General features: G+C 42.5%; 1 protein-coding gene across 3 annotated transcripts in view; it reads right to left on the bottom strand.

Annotated features, from left to right (window-relative positions):
• TNS3 (tensin 3) overlaps positions 1-13107 on the bottom strand; it is a 621029-nt gene that overhangs the window by 151567 nt on the left and 456355 nt on the right. For all 3 annotated transcript variants that reach the window (XM_073630678.1, XM_073630677.1, XM_073630679.1), the window contains 2 exons: positions 6717-6880; positions 826-952 (listed from right to left, as the gene is read on the bottom strand). In XM_073630678.1, the coding sequence (XP_073486779.1) occupies positions 826-952; positions 6717-6880 (291 nt within the window). The remainder of the gene's footprint in view (positions 1-825; positions 953-6716; positions 6881-13107) is intronic.

The following is a 13107-nucleotide window of genomic DNA, read 5'->3' on the forward strand; positions in this document are numbered from 1 at the left end:
GACTGGCCAAGCATGTCTCCAGACCTAAACCCTATTGAGCATCTGTGGGGCATCCTCAAACAGAAGGTGGAGAAGCGCAAGGTCTCTAACATCCACCAGCTCCGTGATGTTGTCATGGAGGAGTGGAAAAGGACTCCGGTGGCAACCTGTGAAGCTCTGGTGAACTTCATGCCCAAGAGGGTTAAGGCAGTGCTGGAAAATAATGGTGGCCACACAAAACATTGACACTTTGGGCCCAATTCGGACATTTTCACTTAGGGGTGTACTCACTTTTGTTGCCAGCAGTTTAGACATTAATGGCTGTGTGTTGAGTTATTTTGAGGGGACAGCAAATTTACACTGTTATACCAGCTGCACACTTCACAACTTTACATTGTAACAAAGTGTCATTTCTTCAGTGTTGTCACATGAAAAGATTTAATAAAATATTTACAAAAATGTGAGGGGTGTACTCACTTTTGTGAGATACTGCATGTAAGTGAACTACACCTATAGCAAGGGCATTATTCAATTTTGGTCAAAACTGCACAGCTTGTTTTTATCTACAGAAGTCACTTATCTGTACAGGCAGTTTTTTGATAAAGGTAAACTATGCCTTTAAAGTCTATTTATACTTAACCTAACTTAAGAATAAGTAACTATTTGAGTGTCTAAACCCTGGCCACGGCTCTACCTTAAAACCAAACGCATTTTGAATACAACAGTGCAGCACAACTTGTGGAGGGTGCCCATTGGTGGACCACAACAACAACACCAGAAAATTATGTAAAACAAATTAAGCCAATATTTTCTAGGAAATTTAAGCGTTCATGTAAATGTGCTTACCATAAAGTGTTGAAACAGGGAAAGCTGGTGTGGGTGGAATAGCTTCATCAATTTCATTTCTGTTTCTTGTGTAACTGAAGAGATTATCTGTGTCATCAGCATCTTCTTGGTAATTAGAAAATGATTCCTGACAGTAGGAAAAAGTAAACAATTAATAAGGAGTAAAAAAATAATAAAAAGAAAATATGTTGGTTTATTAATAATATCTGCCCCTATTTATGTCGTCAAAATGGACCTCTCGGAGATCCACAGAGTAGGCAAAAAATTAAGCGTTTCGTTGCTCCCATAATCTGTATATTATTGTTACTTAAAATTATGCCCAGTACCCTCCCCCCCCCCCCCCCTTCAAAGCCAGCAGCCAACACTTTGAGCCGGGGTACCAGTCAGAGTCGTTTGAGATTATGTCATTATAATGTCAACTCTGACACAGTAATTGCATGGAGACTGGAGACTTTGACAAAAATGAAAGCCTGCAGATGAACACTGCCATCTTCTGAATGCAATGTTCATCTGCAGACATCCATTTAACGGTGTACTTGTAGGATAGAGTTTTACAATTAAAAATAATAAAGTCATTAAAAAATAGAGAAAAAAAAAATGTTAAAATAAACAAATGATTTATGTTTAGTGTCCCCCACCTGTGACAAAGAGTTTGGAACACTTCCATGGAGAGAGACCATTCCCCTGGATCTAGACGTTGACAGCTGAAAAGTGTCCACCTGCTAGTTGTCCATGCCTGGGATGTGGATGGTCCTCAGGGCAAGAACGTGTAGATATGGTCAAACTAGAACGAGGTCCACTTTTCTTTGAGCTACGCTGCACCTGGTGCCCCCCCCCCCTCCAGTGGTTGATGTGAGCCACTACCATGGCAACGCCGGACTGAATTCTGGTTGGGCAACTCCAGAGTACCATATCCAGTGCTGAAAGGCTCATCGAATTGCCCTAAGCTTCAGGATGTTACTGGGAAGCCAAGCTTCCTCCAGCAACCAAGTCCCCTGATCCAAAAGGCTACCAGTGCTCCATTGTAAGAACTGCCCACCTCACTTGAATTCCTGACTCCAACGCCAGATTAGAAATCCGCAACATTAGAGAGCTCTGACCTTGTTGGTCAAATGTAGAGGGCAATCTGGAGCCCAAATCTGTTTGTCCCAGAATACTGAGTTGCAATAGTCTGGAGTTAAGTTGGACATACTGCTTTGAAGGAGGCTACCACTAGACCCACAGCCTTCAGGCAAAATCATATGGAGGGTTAGCTCTTGGACTGACGGGTCTGAACAAGAGTTGCAGAAAAGGAGCTTGTCCTGGGTAAGAAAGATCTTGGGCAGGTATCAAATACTAGGCCCAGATACGCCAAGGTTTGAACAGGGCTCAGTTCTAATTTCTGGAAATTGAGGATCCATCCAAAGATCTTCAGAGTCTGCACTTTTAATAGGACAATGGGCTTCGATGGACTGGTCCTTTAGCAGGAGATTGTCATGGTTTCCCACTGTGAGCTAGGGCAGGAGCTAGCACATTGGTGATAACCTGAGGTGCCATGGACAGGCAAAAAAGAAGAGGAACAAATTGGTAGTGTTGCATTTCCATTTCCACAGCATAATGCAGATACTGAACATGCCTGCAACTTTAAAGATGTTTTTTTTTTTTTTTTATTGTGAAGCAAACAACAAATAGGACAAAATAACAGAAAAAGTCACTGTGCATAACTATTCATCCCCCTAAAGTCAATACTTTGTAGAGCCACCTTTTGCGGCTATCACAGTTCCAAGTCGCTTTGGATAAGTCTCTATGAGCTTGCCACATCTACCACTGGGATTTTTGCCCATTCCTCCTTGCAAAACTGCTCCAGGCCCTTCAAGTTGGATGGTTTGCGCTTGAGAACAGCAATCTTTAAGTGTGACCACAGATTTTCTATTGGATTGAGGTCTGGGCTTTGGCTAGGCCATTCCAACACATTTACATGTTTCCCCTTAAACCACTCAAGTCTTGCTTTAGCATTGTGTTTGGGGTCATTGTCCTGCTGGAGGGTGAACCTCTGTCCTAGCCTCAAATCACATACAGAGTGGTACAGGTTTTGCTCAAGAATATCCCTGTAAAAAATGAGGCCTTTAAGGTGTTCCTAAACCTTTTGTCTACAGAGTCCTTAAAAACAAGGACATCCTTGATGGGAGGATCCATGACTGGGACTGCCCATTTCTGAAGCAATCCTATTCAATAGGGTAATGCTAAGCAAAACACTTGAAAGAGGCAAAGATATTTTCAGGGGAAGGGTCGGGAAATGTACCACCTAGGCTCCAGGAGCAAATGTGCAGGAAATGTCTTTGCCCACTCATTTTTTTTAGAGATCCCATACTTGTGGATCTTTGGGTCAGCTGACATAGTTCGTTCCAAGGCCAGGCACAAACGTACTGCATCGGATAGGGATCAGAATGGTATTCTTAAGCTTAGGAAAGATATTAGCAGAATGAGCTTCCTCTTGTGCCTATTTCTCAAATTCTAATGAGGTTTCCTCTCCATCCACCTCAGGGAGAGGGGCAGCCACAAGAGGAAGCCCAGAAAGAAACTCAGGTGGGGGGTTGAGGGGCTTTAAGAGACTCAGATTGAAGACTGAACATTCGAGGGCCAACTGAACTAAGGTCTTTAGAGGAAGGACAACAAAGCACCCCCCCAAAGTGTGAGTTGCCAAGACCCGCAGAACCATTTCCCATGCACCTGTGGTGATTCACCATGTGCAGTGAGAAAGGTTCCCCTAGGGGCTACATACAACCACTACTGCATAGGGGGGCTGGAACTCTTTGATGTCAAGCATTGTAGGCAGATGGAACAATCTGATGTCAGTAGATCATTGTGCTGTGTGCTGGTGGCCAGAATCAGTTAGGTCAGAGAGCAGGCAATAAAATGTGCTGCAGATGCTCAGCGAAGAGACCCAGAATGTGACAGATTCAATAAAAAAAAGGAATTGGAGCGACAGCACACCTGGAACCAGATTTAAGTTCGAGGCCCTGGCTTACCACTGCCAGCAACATAGCCCCTAATGAGGGGTTATGATGTCATGGACAAGCCCCATCTTCAGGGTCAGAGAACCACTGGTGTGTGGACAACTGCCCTGAACCTGTATTGCACCCTATGGCTAACTTAAGGCATTGCACCATGTGCGAAGGTGAGCGCCAATAGAGGATTCAGGGCCCGAAGCAACAATACAGGCTGGCCATGCATCTTCTTTCTGGTGGGATCCGGGAACAATGGCCTGAGGCACAGCTAAGTAGTTAACCAATATTGAAAGCTTCAAGAGGAAAGCCACAATGGCTATGGTGCAGCTAGAGCTTGATAGAAGAATCTTGAGAAAAATCAAAGGACAAAAAGAAAGTAGTTAGCTTCTCACAGTAGAGAGAAGACACCCATCACCTATATACACCAAAAAAAACCCGAGGCTTGCTGGGAATAAAGCCGGCCATACAGGGATCAAAATTTCAATCCATGTATGGGCACTGGGGTTGTACAGAAATCGATGTGCCAATCGACTTCTGTACAACTAGCCTGTCAGGTTTTTTCCTGGGAGATCTTCTCCACAGGCTATAGCCGGCAGCACTGATCATGTATTCTGACAGTAGGGGAATACAATAACTCAGCGGAAGGGAGGATTCCCCCATCCACCTTGAAAAGCTTAAGTGCAGAAGTAAATGGGAAAGGGACCTGGGCAATATATCGGATGAACAATGGAAAAAGATACTGGTGGGAGGTCATCAAGTCTTGGTCTCACCCGCACAGAAGTTCTCATATTTAATGCTCCTACATAGGACTTACTACACACCTAAAAGATTGTTTGAATTCGGGCGGAGGGTGGATGCCAATTGCCCAAGGTGCCAGAATACCAGGGACCTGATCCATATGATATGGAAATTCCCTAAACTATTCCGGTATTGGTTGGGAATACTAGAAACTATAAATAAGATCTTTAAATTAGGACTGAAAATGGATCTGAAGTTGTGTATTTTGGGAGTTGGGGAGAGTCTAGGCGAGGTAATAGTAAAATTAAAGCAGTGTTGAGATGCCTCTTCCAGGCAAGGAAATTAATAGCACAAAGGCAGAGAGACCCCCCTCGAAGGAAGACTGGATTAGAACAGTAACCGAAACAGTATGGAAAGAAAAGGTAGTTTATGCAAGGAGAAAAAACTTAAAGGAGTTAAAAAAAATCTGGAATCCATGGTTAGAGGAATTGGGTTATCCTATGTAAGGTGTGTGTAGGAAGGAGATGACATAGAGTTATGTATGATGCCAAGAAACTCACGAAGGTGTATTAGCAAGAATTATAAGACAGGGGGGAAGGTAATAGGTAGGTCTTTAGTGGCGGGGTGGGAGGGTTGGAAAAGGGGGAAAATTTGGCGAGCAATTTCCTGAGTTATTTTATATATGCATTGTAATGTATATGGTGTATGTAAGAATTACTGTATTTGGTAACTTTTGTATATTACATAGAAATAAAGATTATTTAAATTAAAAAATTGAATGTGTGGATCGGGGGATGGGGTCAGTTTTTTTCCGCTCAACCCACTGCTTTAATAAAAAAATAAAAAATGACTTGTATAGTATGGGTTGCCTAAAAGGGGTTATATTCGGGCTGTCCCTGCAGCTTTTGTTTTTTGCCTGTGTCCAGGCACCTGAAGGTAGCTGCATATAACCCACTCTTAAGGCTAAAGATCCTGTGTCCTGTACTATTCAAATTATGATTTTTTTTTACATTTTTGTACATTTGTCAGCCTAGAATTAAAACAGTAGGACTTTTATAAAAACAACACACCAAATAAAAACTGTTTATGTCCTTAAAGTGGTTGTAAAGTCACATATATTATATTCTTCTATCCTCTCTGTTTTAGGAACATAATAAATACAGTGTGTGTATTTTTTTTTTTTTAATTCTAAAGCTAAATACGTTATTTGCCCAGCTCTGCAGTGTAGTCACATGTCCTCTTTCTGCTCTCCTTCTCAATCTAAGGAGTACAGTGGGAGGGGTTGAGATTCCACTCTGATGTATGCAAGCTAGCAGAGGGAGGAAATGTGACCAGAAAGCAGCCCTGGGCAAAGAAGGTATTTAGCTTTAGAATAAAAAAAATAAATACACACTGTAGTTAGAGTGTTCCTGAAACAGAGAGGATAAAAGTATATAATAGATGTTACTTTACATGATACCAAAGGAAAGGAGCAGCTGCAGCAGAACATTCAATCAAGGCAGATGGAGAGGGGAGAGTCAGGGAGATCGGCTTTACAGTTTACACACAGACTACAGAAATGACAGGGAAAGAGGGAGTGGCAGATGCAGAGACGCTGAATATACAGCAGGATGACAGTGGCACATAATCTGACCATGCTATCAGGGATCAGCAGCTATGGTAAGCATGGTCAGCACACACAGGGGAAGACAGGAACAGGCAGGATCAACCAGGTATTGTAGAGCATAGAAAGAGACAATTGCCATGCCAAAAGCACAATGTTATTTCTCATGCCTTAAAGAGACAGGATTTTATTTCTTTTTTCTTTTTAGGGTTTCAACCAAAGTTATAAAGTTATTGTAAAGTTAGCAAATGCAAACATTTCTGCATTCACCCTAAACCCCCTCAGCATAAACTGCTGTATAAATATCTGAATGATATTAAAAAAAAAAACCTTTATGTTCTACATGCAATGCTACATAAAAATATATAAAAATGAATAATTCATACCATAAAAATGTTCTGGTGGAATTGCCTAGGCATTGCCAGCAAAAGTGGGAGGGGTTATCTGACAAAACTAGGTACCCACCCCCAAAATGTTAATTGTGTAAGGTTTTTTTTTTGGTGGTAACTTGAACATGGTACAGTTAAGAGTAAACATGAACTAAACAGATTCAAGATAGATACCTCTCTAGACTGTAAATGCTCCATCCTAGTAAAAGATCTGGATATAGACTCTTCTTCAGGACTCTTCTTCCATTCAAATCTTTTATATGGAGAATGTGGGGTATTATCATACAGACCAAGGCTATGCTTTCTGCTGCTAGCCAATGAAGTGTTGGATTTTAAGCCTGTGAATATAAGCAAATTAAATTGTTTTATTAAGTTTAGAATCTATAAAAAGCAGTGATAACATTACAGTTAATAATGGAAAAGTACCTTCATATAGTTTCACTATATATATCGCCATGCTAAGGTAATTTTAGAGAAAGTTTACCAGTTAATGATCAGTGCAGACAGATGTCTCTTCATATATAGAACATCTGGGGGTAGCCAATGCTATCTACAGCTGTGCTCAAAAGTTTGCAGAGAATTGGAAATATATAGTAGGTACCATTTTTATGGTTGAATATGTTTTATAGTTTTTTTCGAATAAAGCAACATCGGGTACAGAAAGGAAAGGGGGAGGGTAATGGTAAACAAATACCACAATGCGTATAAAACATTGCATTCAGTTCATTTTCAGTACATATACGAGAAACAGTTCTCAAAAACATACTTTTATGTCCATATCAACGTGGATCACATGTAGTAGAATGTAAAAAACAATCAATTAGGGAGGGTGTGGAAAGGGGAAGAGAAGAGAGAGAGAAGGTAGGAGGAGAGGGGGGGGGGGATCATGAACACAATGTATAGGGCATAATCCCAACACCTGTTATCCAAAACGCGGAAGACCGAAGGTAACTATTATTACCCAGAGCATAACCCTGCTGGTCAACCCCATCGGGGCTTAACCAGTGCTATATATCTAGACAAAGGTAAACATGACTCTTATGCAGATATCCTGTTAAGCAGATTGTCCGAGGATGAATAATGAAGCCAAATGTACCACAGTTTGAGGTGTTAGGCTCTGGCGTCTCCTTCATTTGCCTGCAGCTCCTCCACAAGCATGGTGTCGTTAATGATGTCTATCCATTTATGAAGGGGGGGGGTCTCTGATTTCCAAAACTGCATTATTAATTGGCAGGCCACTTACAAAAAGAATCAAGTTATTTTTATGCAGTATAATTGGACCAGGTAGGATGGATAAAAGGGTCACCTTAGGGGGTGGGAATGAGAGAATCATCATACAGGTCTATGTAAATTTCAAAAATCTGGCTCCAAAAAGGGTGAACTCGAACACACTCCCACCACACATGGAGATAGGTTCCGTTTCCTCCGTGACAGCGCCAGCAGACGTCATTAGTGTTGGGGAAGATTCTGTGGACAGTGACTGGATCTATAAACCACCCAGATAGTAGTTTGTAATTCGTCTACTGTGTAAACCCGGAAATAGATGACTTGTGGGTAAATGTAAATGAGGTATGCCATTGTCCTGGGGGTATTTCAGTCCCTGGACCACTTCTGCGTAGAGTTAGGAAATACATTATGGGTATGGGACAGAATTTCTTTATATATCAGACACAGAGTATGTCTGGGGATCTGAGAGAGACTACACATTTCCTCGAAAGCTGCAAGTGCTCTGTGAATCTGTCCAGACAGGTGAAGAGTTTTGCTGAATTGCGACAAGGACAACATAGATAACCAGTCAGATGTAGCGGGGGGTTGGTGACCTGGTCATGGTTGAAAACAGCCTGTCGTAGTGTGAACAAACTGCCGTGCCGTGGGCCATGGAGTCCTTTCATAAGTACCACAGCGCCCCAAGGCATTATTATAAGAAAGAAGCGCCGGGTTATCAAACAATGGGGTCAATGGACTGGGGTCTGTGGATAATGCAAAGGTAGCCTGCCAACGGTACCATAGGGATAGTGCTGCCAGCGTCAGGGGGGAGAGCTCAGTCATGGTGCGGAATTTAGTATTATATCCCCATAGCAGAGCTCGGAGGTCCACTAGAGCCATGTCTTGCTCTACAGTCATAGAGGGTTTGGTTAAAGGGCGGGGGAACCATTCAAGTAGTCTGGAGAATATGGCTGAGGCATGATAAATCTGAAAGTCCGGGAGACCAATTCCCTCATTGAGTCTGTGAGAGCACAGTATTTTATATTTGAGTCTGGAAGGGCGATGTTGCCAAATTAATTTGATCGCCAGCAAGCGGAGTGTGTGAAAAAAGGCACTGGGGAAGGTGATAGGGAGGACTTGAAATAAATATAATAATTTGGGGAGAATGTCCATCTCGAGGAAATTCATTCGGCCAAACCAGGACAGCTTAAGATGGTGCCATGATTCTAAAGAGAGCCTAATCTTAGTCAGTGGGGACAGAAAGTATTCAGACCCCCTTAAATTTTTCACTCTTTGTTATATTGCAGCCATTTGCTAAAATCATTTAAGTTCATTTTTTTCCTCATTAATGTACACACAGCACCCCATATTGACAGAAAAACACAGAATTGTTGACATTTTTGCAGATTTATTAAAAAAGAAAAACTGAAATATCACATCTTCCTAAAGTATTCAGGCCCTTTGCTCAGTATTTAGTAGAAGCACCCTTTTGATCTAATACAGCCATGAGTTTTTTTGGGAAAGATGCAACAAGTTTTTCACACCTGGATTTGGGGATCCTCTGCCATTCCTCCTTGCAGATCCTCTCCAGTTCTGTCAGGTTGGATGGTAAACGTTGGTGGACAGCCATTTTTAGGTCTCTCCAGAGATGCTCAATTGGGTTTAAGTCAGGGCTCTGGCTGGGCCATTCAAGAACAGTCACGGAGTTGTTGTGAAGCCACTCCTTCGTTATTTTAGCTATGTGCTTAGGGTCACTGTCTTGTGGGAAGGTAAACCTACGGCCCAGTCTGAGGTCCTGAGCACTCTGGAGAAGGTTTTCGTCCAGGATATCCCTGTACTTGGCCGCATTCATCTTTCCCTCTATTGCAACCAGTCGTCCTGTCCCTGCAGCTGAAAAACACCCCCACAGCATGATGCTGCCACCACCATGCTTCACTGTTGGGACTGTATTGGACAGGTGATGAGCAGTGCCTGGTTTTCTCCACACATACCGCTTAGAATTAAGGCCAAAAAGTTCTATCTTGGTCTCATCAGACCACAGAATCTTATTTCTCACCATCTTGGAGTCCTTCAGGTATTTTTTTAGCAAACTCCATGCGGGCTTTCATGTGTCTTGTACTGAGGAGAGGCTTCCGTCGGGCCACTCTGCCATAAAGCCCCGACTGGTGGAGGGCTGCAGTGATGGTTGACTTTCTTCAACTTTCTCCCATCTCCCGATTGCATCTCTGGAGCTCAGCCACAGTGATCTTTGGGTTCTTCTTTACCTCTCTCACCAAGGCTCTTCTCCCCCGATAGCTCAGTTTGGCCAGGCGGCCATCTCTAGGGAGGGTTCTGGTTGTCCCAAATGTCTTCCATTTAAGGATTATGGAGGCCACTGTGCTCTTAGGAACCTTAAGTGCAGCAGAAATTGTTTTGTAACCTTGGCCAGATCTGTGCCTTGCCACAATTCTGTCTCTGAGCTCTTCAGGCAGTTTCTTTGACCTCATGATTCTCATTTGCTCTGACATGCACTGTGAGCTGTAAGGTCTTATATAGACAGGCGTGTGGCTTTCCTAATCAAGTCCAATCAGTATAATCAAACACAGATGGACTCAAATGAAGGTGTAGAACCATCTCAAGGATAATCAGAAGAAATGGACAGCACCTGAGTTAAATATATGAGTGTCACAGCAAAGGGTCTGAATACTTAGGACCATGTGATATTTCAGTTTTTCTTTTTTAATAAATCTGCAAAAATGTCAACAACTCTGTGTTTTTCTGTCAATATGGGGTGCTGTGTGTACATTAATGAGGAAAAAAATGAAATTAAATGATTTTAGCAAATGGCTGCAATATAACAAAGATTGAAAAATTTAAGGGGGTTTGTACAACGTTGAAGTCCTGAGGGATCTCAGTCCCCAGATATTTAATCATTTAATCGACCTATATTAAATGAATGAAAAGGGAATTTCTGCCAAATCGTGGTCAAGATATGTTTAGGGCTTCTGTTTTGGAGATGTTCAATTTAAAATTACTATGGGTGCCAAAGCCATTAAGCTCCTGGAGAAAGGCGGGGATACTAATACAGTGGAACCTTGGATTACGAGCATAATCCATTCCAGGAATATGCTTGTAATCCAAAGTACTCGCATATCAAAACGAGTTTTCCCATTGAAGTCAATGGAAACTAAAATAATTAATTCTTCATTGACTTCAATGGGATGCAATACCGCATGCGGCCAGAGGCGGGGGGGGGTTGGGGCTCGCCGGAGAGCCTCGGAAATGGCCGAAAAGCCCCGAGGACACTTCAGCGGACCTCGGCAAACCTCGGAAAGACTTCCTGCCCGAGATTTGCCAAGGTCAGCCGAAGTGTCCTCGAGCCTTTCCATGCATTTCCGAACGGCTGCGATCGGCAACGTTTGGCTCTGCTTGGCTCCAGCACCCCCCCACCTCAGGCCAAAAGTGGTACTGCACACCACTTTGGCCTGAATCGTGCTCGTTTTGCGAGACAACACTCGCAAACCGAGTTACGATTTTTAAAAATACAGTGCTCGTATTGCGAAACGCTCGTTAACCGCGTTACTCCAATCCGAGGTGATATAAAGTAGCAAGTCGCCAGCATAAAGAGATGCCAGAGCACTTTTTGCGATCCGGCACTGCGACGGTTTAGCGGACAATTACGTGGTCGTGCGACGTGGCTCCCAGACAAAATTGACGTCTTTTTTTTCCCACAAATAGAGCTTTCTTTTGGTGGCATTTGATCACCTCTGCGGTTTTTATTTTTTGCTATAAACAAAAAAATTGTGACAATTTTGAAAAAAACGCATTATATTTTACATTTTGCTATAATAAATATCCTCAAAAAATATATAAAAAAAACATTTTTTTCCCTCTGTTTAGGCTGATACGTATTTTTCTACACATTTTTGGTAAAAAAAAAAAAAAAAAAAAAAATCGCAATAAGCGTTTATTGATTGGTTTTGCGCAAAAGTTATAGCGCCTACAAAATAGGGGATAGTTTTATGGCATTTTTATTAAATTTTTTTTTGCTAGTAATGGCGGCGATCAGTGAGTTTTATTGTGACTGCGACATTATGGCAGACAGATCGGACACTTTTGGTGATATTTTGGGACCATTCACATTTATACAGCGTTCAGTGCGATTAAAAATGCATTGATTACTGTGTAAATGTGACTGACAGTGAATGGGTTAACCACTAGCTGCCGCTGTAGGGGTTAAGTGTGTCCTAGGGAGTGATTCTAACTGTGGGGGGGACACGACACTGATCACAGCTCCTGATTACAGGGAGCTGTGATCAGTGTCATTAGGCAGAACGGGGAAACGCTTGTTTACATTAGCACTTCCCCGTTCTTCCTCACCGTGAGACAATCGTGGGTATCCCTGCAGACATCGAGTCCGCGGGACCTGCGATCACGCTCACGGAGCTCACGGCGGCACGCGCACCCGCAAGCTGCCTCTTAAAGGGCAACGTACAGGTACGTTAATCTGCCTGTACGTGCCCTTCTGCCGCAGTATATCTGCATGAGGTGGTCAGGAATCAGTTAAAGAAAACATGAGTGAGCAGGCAAAACATTTTTTTTTATTTCTTATGGGATTCATATTCAACAGTAGGTCATAACAGAATGGCACAATCATAAAACAAAACATGGTATAACTGCCCATTCGTCTTGGCAAAATGCCCCCAGATCAGGCAAAGTCTTTGGTGGTCCAGCATGAACATCACGTCTGAGATCTCCCCAGAGTGACTCGATGATAATAGAGTGATTGTAAACTATCATGTTGTAAAACAACTCAAATGAACAAATGAAAGCCAAAACATTATAAATGCCTTTTTCCCCCCTTTTTTATAAGTGATCACATTCCCTCTGTTCTCAGCTGCATACAAGCTGGGAGAGGAAAAATAGCAGCAATCCCAACCAGTGAATCCAATGGCTGTGCAGGGGGGGGGGGGGGGGGGTGTGTCAGGACAAGTCTGATTATTGGAGGTAAGGACACAGAGTTCTCAGCATAGCTAGAGAACTGACCACGCTGTGTTCTCCTGCTTAGCATGGTCAATTTTTAATAGGCAAGCAGAGAGACTGGCAGGAACACCAGGGACTTCACACAAAGGAAGCAATACAAACAGAATAATTTATCATACAATTATATGGTACAAAAGGCACATATCAGTTATGAAATGCTGGGACTACATACTCTTTAGGCCTCATGCACACTGGATGTTATAAAAAGCCAGTAGCGTTAGCTGTAGAATGAGTTTTGTAGCATTTTTGCAGTAGAGTTTTTCAGCAAAACTATACTCCCACAAAAGCTTATGGCTAAAAAAAATGCTGATAAATGCCGAATAGCCATGCTTTTCCG

Source organism: Aquarana catesbeiana, linkage group LG05 (assembly GCF_042186555.1).
Source record: "Aquarana catesbeiana isolate 2022-GZ linkage group LG05, ASM4218655v1, whole genome shotgun sequence".
NCBI lineage: Eukaryota > Metazoa > Chordata > Amphibia > Anura > Ranidae > Aquarana > Aquarana catesbeiana.